This window comes from Lactuca sativa, chromosome 7 (genome assembly GCF_002870075.4).
Source record: "Lactuca sativa cultivar Salinas chromosome 7, Lsat_Salinas_v11, whole genome shotgun sequence".
Lineage (NCBI taxonomy): Eukaryota > Viridiplantae > Streptophyta > Magnoliopsida > Asterales > Asteraceae > Lactuca > Lactuca sativa.
Genome location: NC_056629.2, coordinates 174,740,625 through 174,758,126, shown reverse-complemented (window position 1 = coordinate 174,758,126; position 17,502 = coordinate 174,740,625). Strand labels below are relative to the sequence as shown.

The window sequence follows — 17,502 nt, the reverse complement described above, 5'->3', positions numbered from 1 at the left end:
GCGATATTTAGCCTTAGTGATCTAAACGAAAGTCGTAGAGTTCGTTAAACCGAGAGCGTGCATAAAAAGAACGCCCAAATCTGACTTCGTATGAGGAAGTTATGATTTTTCGAAGTTTCGACTTAGCGGTATGAAGCCCGAATACTCGATTTGAGACCGAGCGGTTTTGTATCCGAAACAATCTAAATGAGAATCGAAGATCTCATTAATTGTAGTAAAACGATAAAAAAAGATAGGCGAAAACGGACGTCGGATGAAGAAGTTATGATTTTATAACGGAGTTTTCTTGTCCCGGCCTACTAAAAATAAATAATAAAAATAAATTCAAAATTAGCCAACGGAGTCTAAACGAAAGTTGTAGAGCGTAGTCTCACCTACGTGGGGATATAAAGAACATCGAAAACGGATTTTGTATGAGGAAGAGATGAATTTTTGATGTTTATTAAATATTTTCGATATTTAATTTAAATATAAATTCGATATTATCCGGAAGGGGGGGAGTCAGCGTTCTTATCCCCATTACACCCAGCGTAATTTAGAATTACGCCCAGCGTAATTGGGTTTCCAGCCCCCTATAAAAGGGTGTCGAGGGCAGCCGAGTTCTTTGCTCATTTCTTCCCTTTCTCTCGCGTTTTTGCATCGTTTTTCGTGCAAGAATTGTCCCGAAGCCTCGGTATCATTCCCGAGCCCCGAAGAAAGTCCCGAGGTCCCAAAGATCCCGAGAAGTGCAATTGTCGAGCCGAAGCTCTGCCCGCGAGGAGTCCGGTTTTTGTGAAGATCTTCCAGATCTGCCGAAGAATATACTACTTCTACAAGCCGTAGTGCTGTCCGATCATCTTCTGATCAAGTGAGTGTGTGGTTACTTTCTTCTAATGCATAATTATGAAGTATTTTCTATAAAATACGTGTTATGTGTATATTTTGTTGTTATATGTGTGAATGTATATTCATTTTTCTTCTATCTCATGGATCTGATTTATTCTCTATGAAATACGTGTTATGTGTATGTGTCTCATCTGTTGTTTGGAATATGTATTGAATGAGAATGCTATACAGGTCTTAAACTATGTATAAAAATATATATTTTTATCTACTAATATGTTGGATAGAACATGGGTAGATAGTTGACGTGTGATAAATAGATGAGATGCCTCGATGTTGTTTTTGATTCAGTCATCTAACGGAGTTTAGATGATGACCACAGACTTTTCTGGACAGTCCTGTAGAACGCTAGCAGGTTCGCCACTTGTAGGTGTTAATGAACTTGGGTGTTCATTCGCTGTACTTCATCCCCCTCATGGTTGCCTTATTTGACTTATATTGCTGAGGAACCCCCGAAGCATGTGTTGTCGCCCCGATGAAATATTCTTAGACTAGGTCCCTTATGTTAGTTGTCTTAGGGACGTAAAGTGAGAATAACGGGAATGAGTAATTGGGTTATTGTTGGTTGGTGGAAATTAAATATAATTATTTATTGTGGGTTGAAAACACTATATGCTCACCAGGCTCCCAAGCCTGACCTACTCAGTTTATATGTATATATATTTGTTGAACGACTTGTAATGTTATCGTTTATGCTTTATGGTCTGTATCGGAACATGACATCCCGAGTTTTGATTATATAATGAAAATACATCTCTTTATGAAATGATTTGGTAAATATTATTTTATCATACTTTGTTTTTGGGAACAAATTCCGCAACTCTTTCAAATCAAAAGGATTTACTCTGAAATTATTTTAAAAGCATAAATGAAAATCGGTCTTTTCTGGCCGAGATTTTGGAGATGTCACACATACACGTTTTGATATCGTGTTTTAAGTAAATAATATTATGAAATATTATGTGAATTTGAATGTTAAGTTCTAACAGATAGTTTTTACTAGAATTGAAGTAAAACTATGCTTAGAATCATTCAGAAAGTATTGGAAGTCTTATGAGATTCCAATCAAATGTCAAATAGTGAAATTTAACGAAAATATAAATATTAGAATAAGTAAAATTTTATTATTGAAAGTTATAGATAATCTCGTTAAAAACATTTAGGCGAAAACCTCATTGAAATCCGAGTTATAACGAAGAAGTTATGACCAATCGAAGATTCGCGACAAAATTGACACGGCGCCGAATGACGTAAAAAGTGAGTTTTTGATAAACTACTTTTTAGCCTTAGTAATGTAAATGAAAGTCGTAATATTCGTTAAACCGAGAAGATCGATAAAAAAAACGCCAAATCTGACTTCGTATGAGGAAGTTATGATTTTTCGAAGTTTCAGCTTAGCAGTAGACAACTAAAAACTCAAATTTTAGATCGAGTGATTTTTAGCCGACACAACCTAAATGAGAATTGAAGGTTTCGTCATTGGTAGTACAACGGTAAAAATTCTAACGAAAACGGAGGTCGGATGAAGAAGTTATGATTTTTTAACGAATTTTCCTGTCCTGGTCTGTTCAAAATAATAATATAAAAATTAAATCAAAATTAGCCGACGAAGTATAAACGAAAGTTGTAGAGCGTAATTTTACCTACGCGTGAATATAAAGAACGTAAAAAACGGAGCCCGTATGTGAAAGTTATGAATTTTAGAAGATTTTGGCACAATTTTCGAGGAAATTCGCATGGATTGGAGCTGGTCACGTGATCCTTGCATGCCTGCCTCGTTCCGGACTCGCGTGTCGCATGCTGATACGACCAAGGGTGTGGTCCAATGGCTATCCGACGCGCCTCACATCAGCCTCCACCCCGCGTCCGAACCGAAGACCCAGCCGCCGACGCGCTTGAAGCCGATGACTCCTCGCATCCGAGCCTGGCCGAAGCTGCCATCTGGTCCGAGCCTCGCAGCCACCTGCCCTCTTCCCCTTGCTTCAGATCCGAACGTCGGCCCTATATAAGGGGTGCGAGACCTCCCGGGTAAATGTTAGAAATTTGCCACTTTTTACCCCTAAATTTATATTTCTTCTACTTACACTTCTCCCGAAGCCCCGGTACTGATTCCAAAGCCCGAAACACGCCCCGAGACTCCCTAGAAGCCCGAAAATTTATATTTTCGGTTTTGTAGCTCTACCTTCGCAGAGCCCGGTTTTCAACGACGAAAGTCATATTTATAGCCGAAGTGCTGCCCAAATTAATATTTTAGCCCCCGGTTATTTCACGGTGAGTTTAATATATCGAAATAATTGTATGTTATGTGTTATATGTGCTACATACTTTTCAGTGTTATTATTCCGGGTTATTTTCCGGTGTTATTTTTATTCGCTATATTTAATAGCAAAGCAATACCTTTGACCATGTGATCAGTGAAAGGACTTAGATTCACGTTGGTACTGGTATGTTGCCTCTGGCCATGTAGATTATGTCTCCGTAAGAGAATGATTTCTATTCTATGGTATTGGCAGAAGGTTAGACAGGGCTATAAGCCTGAAATCTACCAAAATGTTAAATCCAAAGTTGTATGTTTTTGTGCGATTTGGGCCAAAGCTTTCTTGATGTATATCAAGCATGGAAATGGTTATGTCTCATTGATTGTATATCTTTAAATCAAATCAATGATTAATATGGAATGTTTGTCACATGATTCACATATGCCCTTGTTGTTCCTGGTTCCTCTTTGCTTCTGCCATATTAAAGTGTATATATATATATATATGGCATAACATTATATTGTATCTATTATTGAACTCACTAAGCGTCACCGCTTACCTTCTCAATGTTTAACAAATTGTAGGAGATAAGCATCCAGTATACTTATATACTGGTAGAAGATTTTTGAATAGTTTCAAACTATTGTATCGATAGAAGCTTTTGAATAGTTTGAAACTATTGTATATTGCACTCCCATATGTATAAAACTATAGAATCCTGGGAAGTTATGTAATATATAACACTTTAAAATAGTCGGTTTGTATCCAGTAGTTTGTAACCTCTTTATCAATGTAAAATATTGTTTTTATGAATATGCAAGTAGCATGTTTTGGAGTAACTATATTGTCGACTATGAAAGTTTGGGTCTTTTATAAATACGAAAGTTAGGGTCTTTCACCGGAAGCCGGTTGAGATTATGGATTGGATCTCCGAGATGGTGTTTGAGAGATGCAACTGTAGTGAGAAACAGAAGACTGTCTTCGTAGTAAGACAACTAAAAACTGGAGTCTTGAGCTGGTGGAAGTTATTGGCAGCTAAGATGCCACGAGGAGAAGCCCTAAGGATGTATTGGGAAGAGTTCTTGGAACAGTTGAAAATGCAGTACTTCTCAGAGATAGATCTGATAGACCTAAACAACGAGTTTCAGAACCTAAAGAAAGGGAAGATGAGTGTTGATGAGTATGCCACCACATTCACCGAGAGGATGAAGCTATTTCCCTACTTGGTTCCTACTGAAATCTCCATGATTGATAGGTTTGCTAACGGACTGCCCAAAGACTTCGGCCCAATGGTCAAAATGGCAACTACTTTGAAAACAACTGTTAGAGCAGCTAAGAATGTAGAGACCCAGATAAGAGAAAGGGGTCTAGAAAAAGACAATGCAGGAGAAAAAAGGAAGCATGAAGGATCTTCAAAATCCAACAAAGAAAGGAAATTCTCAAAGACTGAAGAAGGAGGAGGAGGTGAAGCCAAGTGTAAAAAGAAGCACTTCGGGAAATGTAGCGAGGATGTGACTTGCTAGAAATGTGGAAAGACAGGGCATTACGCCAGTAAGTGTGCGTGCAACAAGAAGGTATGTTATGGATGTAATAAAGAAGGGCATATTTCTAGGGACTGCCCAAAGAAAAACAAGGCAGCAAGGCCAAACACGCCACCAAGGCCAAGGGCATTCCACATGATCCTTGACGAAGGAGAAAACCATGCGAGGAATCAAGGATAGGAATTCATACCCGAGGATCAAGTTATGAAGTAACCAACGGGATAGAATCATATGGTGTAGCGTATTAGAGGCATAGTCTAGGGTGAACTTGAACACCTATGTAATAGTTTCAAGAAATAATAAAGCCTTCGTTTTGTTATTTGATGTGTTAAACTGTTATGTGGTTACCTTGTATGGTGACTTGGAAAACTATGAGACAATACTTGGGACGAGAATGAGTAGGTGTGAAATGTAGTAGATGCATATACTACCGGAAGCACAGGACTCACGCTTGGATCAGAGAAAGTCACAAGGTTACCAAGAAGCTAGTAATTGATACCGTTTTATTGAAATATGTCGTTACCATCGTTTCAGTACTGACTAAGAAGATTGTTGTTTTTCCGACCCTAGTGGTCATATTGAATTGAGTCCATCTACGATGAGTATGTTACAAGGTTCAGAGAACCAAGTTCGACGTAGCATCTGACTTAAGCTAGAAGATTGAAGTGAAAGATAATCGAAAAGATCAATAGAAGTATCGCGCTCGTTGTTAAAGGAGTTGATAGCTAAAAGTGCTACATGTTGAGATGTGATTATAACACATTAGAACATGAAGGAAGGTGTATTCCATTCTGGAATTTGACTCTAAGATACCTGAGTCTCAGCGAGAATTACATGATGATAGGTCATAATTTGGAGTCTAACCTGAGATAGAGAGCAGATGCACGATCAAGTACTGCTTGCAGTCAATAAGTCTAAGAAATAAACTCAAAGGAATATAGAAGTTATAATTACTACCTAGGATGAAGATATGATGTATGGAGTCATTATATGAGCCCTGTTTCGTTGATGATTCTGGGACGTAATCATCCTAAGGGGAGATAATTGTAACGCCCGTAGATCCGGACTAGTCAATTAAGAGATAATAGGGGTCGAAAACGAATTTTCGAAAAAAGATTATTTAGAATAAATAATCTTAACCAAGTTGTAGAATATGACTCAAGGGTTCTGTACATATAAAGAATGCCAAAATCCGATTTATAACGATGAAGTTATGGCCCGTCGAAGTTTCGTGACGGAACCGGCACGACACCGGGAAACGTAAATAGTGAATTTACGATAGAGCGAAATTCAGCCTTAGCGATCTAAACGAAAGTCATAGAATACGTTAAACCGAGAGCGTCCATAAAAAGAGCGCCCAAATCAGACTTTGTATGAGGAAGTTATGATTTTTCGAAGTTTCGGCTTAGCAGTGTGACGATAAAAAGATAGACGAAAACGGACGTCGGATAAACAAGTTATGGATTTTTAACGGACCAATCCTGTCCCGGCCTGTTAAAAATATAAAATTTAAAATAAATTCAAAATTAGCAGACGGAGTCCAAACGAAAGTTGTAGAGTACATTCCCGCCTTCGCGTGGATATAAAGAACGTCAAAAACGGAGCTTGTATGAGTAAGATACAATTTTTTGAAGTTTGGAATCGAAATCATGAAGTTTGATGCAAGATGGATGATGTGGCCTCATCGCAGCCGTCCATCTCTGACCGCAGAGCACCCTTCGGGTCACGCCACGTCGCCTCACTTTGCCCTACGCCCCGCGTACGAGGTTGGTACGCCCAGCGTGCCTTCGGTACTTATCCTCTTCTGGAGTGCGAGACAGCTGGATCCGAGCTAGGCCCTATCCGAACACTACACCCCGCTTAGCCAAGGACTACGCCCAACGTACGTCCAAGGCTCACGGCTATGAATACGTGCGAGGGCTGCCGAGCAAATCACACCAATTCTCTTTCTCTCTCTAGTTTCTTTCTCTGTCTAGCTCCACAAACCACCCCTAAACCCTGGATAAAACTCCTAGCACCCGAGGGAAGCCCCGGGGCTCTCAGAGTCCCGAGAAAAAGGGCCTTTCGGTTTCGAAACGCTGCTCCAAGCAAAGCCCGGTTTTTTTAAAACCCGCTTTAAGTGAGTTACGCCTACGCAATTTTTAATATAGCTTTTAAATAATTATAGTAAAGTTATTAGGTCCTTAAAATAATTATTTGTGCTATTATTATGAGTTATATAGAGTGTTGTTTAACGCTTATATCATAATAATAATAGCTAGACTAATAATTAGTCATGCTTAACGTTAGACTAAACCCTAGTGGTAATGATACTAGGTTTTGTCGAGAACAATTGTTTTGAGATAACGAAGTGTTGTCCGAGTGCCGAGTCACCACCTTATCAAGTTAGTGCATATTCCCTTTCATCTTACACATAGATATGAAGTATTTTAATATAAATTATGTTCTATGTGTGCATATTGTCTGAATACTTGTCGTCTATGTTGGGTGAAAGATTTTATACGTGTTTTAAATGATTTAAACTGTATATGTATTATATATCTACGATAATGTTGGGGTAAAATATGGGTAGATGTAATAGATGGAATATGATTTGGATTATGAGTTGAGAGGGGTTATAGACCACGAGGTGAGGGTGAGAGGTAGACGATGTGAGAAGCCTTTCCCCAAATGATGGCCCCGTCATTCAGCAGAGTATGGATAACAACCACAGACTATTCTAGACAGTCCAGTGGAACACTAGCAGGCTCGCAACCTGTAGGTGTTGTGAACGAAGTGTTCGCCCGGTGTACTCTAAACCTTAGCGACCTTGTAGACTTGGTTCCTAAACCTTGGCGATTATGCAGACTTGATGCTTAAATCCTGGAGACTATGTGGAGTTAGTGCCCGTTGTGTAAACCATGGCAACGATGGACTTCGTGCCGATTCCGTAGGATGATCCTTAGGAATGAATGAACGAGAAATAGTTGATTCATAGGGTAGATCCTTCAGAATAAAGAAGATAACGGGGATGGGTAATTGGGTTGATTGCTTGATTGTTTAAACATCATAATTATATTCTTGTGGGTTGAAAAACCTATGTGCTCACCAGGTTTCCCAACCTGACCCACTCAGTTTATTTATATCACAGGTGTTGATATGAAGTCACATTACACTGATAAATTATGGAGATATAAATCACTAGTGATAATGAATATAAGTTCTGTTTATGCTTATGTTTCTGTATTGACAATGACATCCCAAATGTTTTAAAATGAATAAAAATACTTTTCTTTGGAAATACTTTGAAAACGTATTTATCATGCTTTACTGGGAATAAATTCCTCAACCATTTTATTAAAAGATATACTCTGATTTATAAAGCATAAACAAAATCAGTTTTTTCTGGCCGTGAAAATGGGGATGTTACAATAAGAAAATAGAATAAGCGACCTATTCATATCATCGAATACTTGGTAGGTGGCGATGTTTTCTTGCTCCAAAATACAATTGTTCGTATAGGGGAACAGAGAAGTCAGATAACCTTCAGGTACCCACATATGTGGAGGAGAAGGGCCACCGGGACACTGAGCAAACTAGATAAGTTGATTTATGATCTGTGAATACAAAAACGATAAACGAAAAGAGTTCAGAAAATTGTAACGAAATCAAACCCGATTAGGTCCAATTAAGTCCGATTAGGTCCGATTAGGCCCGATTAGGTCCGATTAATTCTGACTTTGACCTGTATTGACCAAACCCGATTATAGTGACCGATTAGCAATAAATCTCATCGGTTGAGGTCCGATTAGCGATTAATTGCCGATTAGGCCGATTTCTGCAACACTGATATATATATATATATATATATATATATATATATATATATATATATATATATATATATATAGAGAGAGAGAGAGAGAGAGCTAAGTTCAAATGTTTCTAGCATCTATTGTGCGCATGTATGCATCAATCAGAATTAAGCAAAAACAAATTCACTAATAAATCATAAAAGGGTATAATGGTAATCTTGGCTACACTTAATTATGGTAAATATTTAAAACATTTAATACTATGGGAATTTGTTTGTTACCCTACAAAAACATTGATCCTTCATCACCACACACTCATCATATTCCTTGTTTCCTCTAGGAGGAAACCCTACCCCTTTCTTATGTGTACGTTTCTGAAATTTAAAGACACTTGCATCGTAAGAGCAACAAGAAGGATTAGATACAATGCTCTACACTTCAAACTCAATTTGGTAAAGAAACTAATAATCCTTTTGTCTTCTTACCAAATCGAGTCTGAAGTGTAGAGCACCGTAACTCTTCCTTCTTGTTCTCTCCTTGATAAAGACGAGAGATTGAAAGTGGTTGTCTGTTGCTCTTAGTATCTGCATCCTCAGGTGTCTTTAAATTTCAGAATTGTACATATAAGAAAGGGGTAGGGTTTCCTCCTAGAGGAAACAAGGAATATGATGAGTGTATGGTGATGAAGGATCGATGTTTTTGTAGGGTTAACAAACAAATTCCCCTAGTATTAAATGTTTTAAATATTTACCATAATTAAGTGTCGCCAAGATTACCATTATACCCTTTATGATTTATTATTGAATTTGTTTTTGCTTAATTCTGATTGGTGCATACATGCACACAATAGTTGCTAGAAACATTTGAACCTAGCTCTGTGTGTGTGTGTGTGTGTGTATATATATATATATATATATATATATATATATATATATATATATATAGAGAGAGAGAGAGAGAGAGAGAGAGAGTCAAGATCAAATAAGAAGGAAATTTTGGTAGGAAGGTAAGAAATTTTTTATATACATATTTTCTTAAGAAAAAAATGAAATGAATCATTAGATGATTCAAAAGTAAGATGATTCATAAGAAAAAAAATTAAAAAAGAACACTTTCATGATTCATTTTTAGGTAAATCAAGAAAAAAAAATCACTTTTATGACAATTTTAGTTAATATCAACAAAATCATCGCAAAAATAAATCATCGAAATGTTTTTTCGGAATTTTTTTTATGAATCATGTTATTATTGATTCATCTAATGATTCATTTGTTTTGTTCGCCAAAAAAATAAATCGAAAAAAAATTTCTTACCGGATATATATATATATATATATATATATATATATATATATATATATATATATATATATATATATATATATATATATATATATATATATATATATATATATTATTTTAAAGGTGGTTTTGTTTAACTTGCTAACATGAAAAACAAGATTTTAGAGGATAGCCATCCAACCCATTTATGGAGATGCTTTTTTGGTGCTTTACTTTACGTGGTTTATCATTTAGTACTTCTTAGAATCGTAACTCATATTTAAGCAATATTTTAAAAACCACTTTTTTAGTTTAATCGGTATGGTGACCGTTTCCCGGTTCGACCGATGAGTTAACCGTTTTCTATAATTTTCATCTTTTTTCCTATACTTAGATACATATATCAATCATGAATTTGACGTTTACAAGTTTAAAAATTAAAAATACATATAAAAATAAGTTGTGGATCCATCCAAATACATTAAAATTACAAATAAACATAACTTTAGTGTTTTATATCAATTCATATACGTCAAAAAAAAATAAATAAAGTATAATATCAGAACAAAATATAATTTTAGATGAATACAAACACATCAAAAAACTTTAAAACATTATCATATGTTTTTATTTAGAGAAAACAAAATAAACTTTATAACATAACCATGTATTTTTATTCGGTTTAATCGGTTTATTTTGACCGGTTCAACCGGGTTTTTCTAAAAACCGGCCGGTTCAACCCGGTTAAGAAATCAACGTATAATCGGTGATAGTTGAACCGTTTCCTTCCCAGTTTCCGGTCCAACCGGTTTGACCGACCGGTTCAAACCAGTTTTTAAAACATTGGTTTTAAGTTTTCATTAATTATTATTTAAAACCCGATCCAGCTTGTCATTGAGACTAGTTTTCTAAAATTTGGTGAAAAATGATCTAATAATACGATATGAAATGCTTGCCAAAAATGTTTGGTAAAAATAATGAAAAGTTAGTCCCGTAAATGAACTTGTTACCAACAACTTAGGTAATCATATCTATATAAATTCCGTAAATGATCTTGTTACCTACAACTTAGGTATATAAATTCCGTAAATGAACTTGTTCTCTACAACTTAGGTAATCGTATCTCCTATATATAAATTGTCTCCCTTGACATCTGTCATTACTTCTTTAGAGGACAGCCGAAAAATAAAGCCCACAAAGCAAATAACAAGAGCTTCAATAAAATGCATACAGAAAACTCGATCCGACAAGCAATATGTTGCTTGTTTCTTATAGCATACATTGCAAGAAGCCATGCTGCTGTTGTCAACATTAAAACCAAAGGTGCTAAGGGCGATGCCAAAACCGATGATGGCAAGGTAATAATGATATACATCAATTAACTTTATACGTTTCTTATTTGTATATATAGATCTGCAAATCGTCTTACTTCAAACTTGTGTTAGATAATATCACCCACACTTTAGTCCTTGATCATATTCAATAGTAAAGAACAATAAGAAAACGGAGTCAACACTGTAAATCTTTATAATGATAACTCTGGGCAATTTAATCTTTAGAGAGAAACACTTAAAGTGCAAGTGTTCTTTAGTGGGTTTGTTTAGTTTCCCAATTTCGGTCCATTTTATTAAACTTTCTCCGATTTTGGCCGAAATTTGTTTTGTCCGAAGGGAAAATGATTTATAGGCCCAAAAAAGTTTCCAAACCCTTCAAAAAAGACCAATTATGTTTTGTATGTCCAAGAAAACCAACGAACTTAACATTTTGTCTAAAAAAACCTAACCAACGCTTTTGTTCAACTCTTATTATGGTTAACCGGCTAATGAAAGTCAACGAAAGACATGGCTTATGACGTGATATTAAATATCAGGGAAATGACTTGTAAGACCAACAAAGATCATTAGTCGGTTGACCGTAATAAGAGTTGAACAAAAGCGTAAGTTAGTTGGGCCTTTTTAGACAAAGATTAAGTTTGTTGGCTTTTCTTGAACACACAAAACATAATTGAGGTTTTTTGAATAGTTTGGAAACTTTGTTGGGCTTATAAGTCATTATCCTTTGTCTCGAAATTCTTTTCTTGAAAGACCATAAAAGAGGTTTGGTTATAAGGAATCTGAATGTATATTTTTGAAAATTTTATGCTATTAGAAGGTCCTAAAAAGATTAGTAAAAGTTTCTCTTTAACGTTCAAAGCTGGCGGCAAACTCCGGTCCAGCCAGTAGCTATCCGAAGAAGACGAGCACGATATCTACAACGTTATCATCTACATCGGCAAGTTGACTACATTTTAGAAAGTTGGAGATAGTTCCTGTAGTTCTAAAACGTTGTATAATGATCCTATTCGTTTTGAAAACTCCATATTGCTCTGTGAAATCTTCGATATTGGTCATTTGTGATTATTACTTATACATTGGTCCATTTGAAAATGTATAGTTTGGTACATGTAGCTTAAAAGCTTCTGTTTTGATCCCTAAACTTCTGAAATTTCCATATTGGGTCCTGGTATTTTAAAAAATTTATGGTTTGGTCTTTGTAGTTTTGGAAAGTTACAGATGGACGTATCATTTTTCATGAAATGTTTTTTTGACCCTTAGAGGTATCCAACAGTAGGCACGAGCCTAGTTCCAAAGCCACCCCAAAACGGACCGAGAACCGGATTAAACGATTGAATGAGAAAGGAAGAATCAGGAACTATCGTGTATAATGAAATTTGGTTTCAGTTCAACTTCGGTTTTGGTTCCACATAAATGTTCATTCTTACACTTTTTCTTGAGCGTGGTTCGAAAAGCATCGTGAAATGTACCAGGAACTGATTGAATGAGAGAGGAAGAATTGAGAATTGCTTTGTAGAGTGAAAATCCCGTCCCGTCCAGTGTCGTTTCCAGTTCGGTTTGTTCCGGTCAGTCCAAATGCTCATTCTATCTTACAATCTTCGACCCTTCCGGATCCTAGCATGTGCTTAATTTTTTTCTAATTCTTCCCCAACTTTTTGTTAGCATCCGTTTTTCATGGAATCTACATGTTCATATATGATGGTCCGACTTATGCCCACAAATTATAATATATGGAAAACAACGACGAAGACTTATTGATTCAAAAGATTTAACAGAGCTATTAGAGAAAAATATGGTAAAACTTGACAGAAACACATAAAATGTTTAGAAGTGAATAAACATGAAAATTGTGGCACAAATTCAAATAAACATCAAGGCCTCTCTTGCCCTTTCTAATGTATTAAGCGAAAGAAGTGTAGCTGAAAGTCCAGTAAATTCCAATTTTAATCGATCAATATAGCTCACAACTCAACACGTAAGAATATCTTAAAATGGTAGATATTTATGGATATATCAACAGGGAAATTCCATTCATGTCGTAGTCTCAATCAAATAGTCAATATGACGTCTCCACTCTGTTTGACCCCGTCAATATATCTTCTGGACTGAGTTAGGCATTGATCTCTAAATTAAAGAAACTTGGCTATGGAAAACAACTCAATATTTTTAATTGAAGTGACCTCTCATAATGCTTTTTTTGGGTGACTCACCAACCTACCCCCACAAAATGATAAGAACAAATTAAAGTCACTAAATTTGGTAGTTCTTGTCACACCCCTGGACCTGACGGCGGAAACGTCTGGAGCCGGGTGACATCATGCTGCAGTATCATAACAATTGAATATAAGTGAAACGGACCAATCCAAACATCATACATTCAGATAACAAACTTACATTGTTTACATATTGTATTTGTTCTTCGAGTTACACAAAAGTTACATAAGTAGAAAACTTCAACTACAGCTAAATGATCTTGCATCAGCGTCCCTTGTTTCTTGCTTACTAGATCCATGAGAATACAAGTCGTTTTGAAAAGCGTCAACTAAAAAGTTGGTGAGTTCATAAGCGTTTTTGTAAAAAATCTTTTTCACTTGTTTAGAATCGTTCTCGTTGTACTTTTAGAAAATCAGATATTTTCTATGAAATCGTTTGGAGTCTTGCCTTGAAAATCATGGTTATATGTGTGCATAACATTACTTTTGTTCATCCTTATACGGAGTGATTTTGAAAAGTCTGAGAATAGTTCTTTTAAATAGTAACAATCAACCGTCTTAAGACAAATCCCTTATTTTCAAAAAGGAAATATGGTTGAAAAATCATGCTCCTCTTATCGAGTAAAATTGAGTGTGTGCGTTCTAGTTTATCGTTATCGAAATCGTAAAAGAATCGTTTTCCCCAGAAAATCCTATATTTTCTGCTACAAAATAATCGTAAGTTTTGGTTTATCATTATCGAAATCGTAAAAGAATCGTTTTCTCCAGAAAATGCTATATTTTCTGCTATAAAATATTCGTAAGTTCTATTTTGTCGTTATCGAAATCGTAGAATTTTTTTTTCTATAGAGTCCTACGCTTTTTAATTTGTAAAATAGCAGTATTACGACTCTATACTTGTTAGGAGAAAGAATCCACATGGCTATTGTGGATATTCTACACGATGAAGAAAGACAGTCAACACAACAAATGCGGACCATCACCTATCACATGTAGGATGGTCAACACAACGTGCCAAAATTTATTTATGAGGGTTTCCTTACGTATATTTCTAGTTAATATAACATATTCTAGTGAGTCGTTATAACCATACTAATCATGACGGAGTGCCTGTTTTGGCATTTCTCTGGCGCCCTCGGTTTGGAAAAGACATTTGTCATCCTAGACTGGCCTGTCTAGCTGTAGCGAACAGCGCAGGTACGGGGTGTCAACCCCGTATAGATCTACACACAATATCCCGCTCTCCCTCCAAGAGACTTTGGCTATAACTCCTTACAGGACTTAGACGTACAATAATATTTTTATATTTAGGCACTGTTGAGATTTGTCTGAGTAGAATATTAACAATCTTTTGACAATCGTTAGAGATCCATTATTTGTTAGATAAATAATGAAACTCGTACTTATTGAATAGAAATATCGTTCTCGTTTCATATCGTTGATTGTGCTCGTTAACTGGGTGCTCGTGTTCGTTCCTTTTTGTTTATTGAAAAATGAGTCGTTTTAGTCAAGAGAAAAAGTGTCAAGTTATAATTTATATAAATTTATAACTGCCGATTATGACACACATTTTATGTTTTATGACATATAAAACATTGCTTGTGTTCTCGGAGGTTTTATGACATCAGCTTATGACATGCAAATATTTCTGTCATAAAGGCTCTACTTTTATATTTTCTTGACGCAAACTTTCATGTTGAATATTTATAAAACACTCCCTGATAGTTTGCAAAATAGTCAAAAAGTTCCTATTTTCGAAAATCACTAGAAATGGTGTCCACTTAGTAAGGTCTCTTTTTATAACTTTTGTCTTTAGACATGAAAGCATAGATAAAGGGGTTAAGTTGGACACACCCAATAGTTGGGAGGCTCTTTTGTACAAAGTATCATCTGTTCTTTAGGAAATTTAGAAATCATTCGTTCATGAGTATATTACTAAATAATAATTTAATAATATTTCACACACACATACAAACATACGTATATATGCAATCATTTAAGAATCTAGGCAAGATTTGACTTGTACTCTCCCCCAAAAACATTAAAACATTGAAAAAGGTGGGGTATGAAGCTCACCTTGAGTTAGTTGAGGAGTTGTTTGCAGTTCTGGAGTGAAGATCTCAAACTTAAACTATTGCTGAGATGAGGAACTTCCCTGGGATGGATGTTTTCCTAAGGATGATCATCACATGTTATTATGAATAAAATAATATGGATTCATCTCGAAATACAATAAAATATTAGATGAGTGGAGGAATTTTCCTTAAATTTTCTCAGGAAGAAGTTGAGAAATTTCCTTTCAGCAAGATCCTTTATTCTTGCTTCAAGATGAGTTTTTGAGAGAAAATGGGGAAAAGTGAGAGAGAAAGTGGAGTCTAAACTCTCTCAATGTCGTTGCTTTGGAGTATAAGGAAAAGGGAGGAATCTTTGGTACATGGGTATCTGGTGGTCCATGCATGGGTATTTGATGGGTAAAGCTTGGAATACCGTGATTTGCATGGGAAATGAGGAATTACATCAAATCACAAGGTCAATCCCTTTGTCTTTTTCTTGAGTTAGGATAAGGTTTTCCTCAATCCCAAACATTTATTTTTATGAAGAATATGCTTAAAATAATTAATTTTAGCATAAAATAGGGGTCTAAGGGGTTTAGGATAGGAAAAATACAAGTTTGGTGTAATTTCCGACTTCAAAATGCCTTAAAATGGTGAAAAAGTCTGAAAATAATGAAAATCCGAAGTGGGATCATGCTCATGCGAAGGTCCGAAGGGCTTAGGAGAAGTTCCGGATTCAGCTTCTAATTTTTGGAGTCATTTGGGTCATTTCTGAAGCTGCTGAGTGAGTTCCGAAGCTCTTCTCCTGATTTCGGAGTCCACAGGCGAGATCCGGAGTGACCTTCTCGGTTCGAAGCCGACTATAGCTTCCGAAGCGAGGCGAGGCAAGAGGCTTCCTGAGCTGCGAGATTTCGGAATGGGTGGTCCGGATGACAGGTTTCCGAAGTGGTGAGTCCTCTTGGTTCCTTAAGAGGCATTCCGGACTAAGAGGGTTCCGGACCAAGAGGTTCAAGACCAAGAGGAGTCCGGACCAAGAGGTTCCGGACTAAGAGGTTCCGGACCAAAAGGATCCTTTTGGGGGTTTCCTCTTCCAGTTTTGAGCTGTTTTCGACTGAGGAAGGTACTTACGGAGATTTAAGATCCGTGGAGAGATTTGGGAGAGATTTCACATACTTGGTGACATTTGGGAGAGATTCACTATTCTTGTATAGATTTCACATACATAGAGAGATTTGGGAGAGATTCAATATTCTTGGAGAGATTCCGCATACTTAGAGAGATTTGGGAGGGATTCACTATTCTTGGAGAGATTTGGGAGAGATTCACTATTCTAGAAGAGATTTCGCATACTTAGAGAGATTTGGGAGAGATTTCACATACTTGGGGAGATTTGGGAGAGATTCACTATACTTGGAGAGATTTGGGAGAGATTCACTATACTTTGAGAGATTTACATTCTAACACTATATGGCTCCTTAGGAACTTATATTGAACACTTAGGTGTGTTAGCACAAGTCTCACAAGAGTCCTTGCTTACTTAAGAATGAAATTTCCTAGCCAAAAAGGCCAGTTGTGACATCATCCCCCCGTTAGAGGGAATTTCGTCCCGAAATTCTTTCGAAAGATAGGGTCATGAAAGCGGAAATAAGTAAGAGTACTTTCGAGTTATTTGGTATTTGTGTTCATAGGTGGATACCGGCTCACGCCTACCGTTCCCTAGAACCTTCACCATTGGGATGCGGCTTTGTTTGGTGTTCTTAACTTTCCTTTTCAATGTCTCTATAGGCGGATCAATGATTAGGAGGTTCTAATTCTCCTTAGTCTTTTCCGGTGGGAGTGGGAGGGTTGTCCGATAGACACTTTCTAGGTTCGATACATGGACTCTAGGGTGTGCGTTACTAAACTCGGAGGGTAATTAGAGTTGGTAGGCTATCGGCCGATCTGTGCGAGGATCTCGAAGGGTCTGGTGCATCGGGAGTTTAGTTCACTTTTCCATTTTGATTCGAGTTACTCTTCCCCGAGGGGAGTTCTTAAATTAATACCCTGATTCCCTACTTGGGACTTCAAGGTTTTAAGATGTTATCAACATAGCTCTTTCATTGGCGTTACTATAGTTGGGGTCATGTTCGGGTTTGAACTATCTTTT

The 17,502-nt window shown here is 36.5% G+C and overlaps 1 protein-coding gene across 1 annotated transcript in view; it reads left to right on the top strand.

The window, feature by feature from the left end:
* The first annotated feature begins 10,845 nt into the window (after positions 1 to 10,845).
* LOC111902863 (exopolygalacturonase) overlaps positions 10,846 to 17,502 on the top strand; it is a 49,588-nt gene continuing 42,931 nt past the window's right edge. Inside the window, exon 1 of the mRNA XM_052765339.1 lies at positions 10,846 to 11,113. Coding sequence (XP_052621299.1) covers positions 10,979 to 11,113 — 135 coding nt within the window. The 5' untranslated portion in view covers positions 10,846 to 10,978. The remainder of the gene's footprint in view (positions 11,114 to 17,502) is intronic.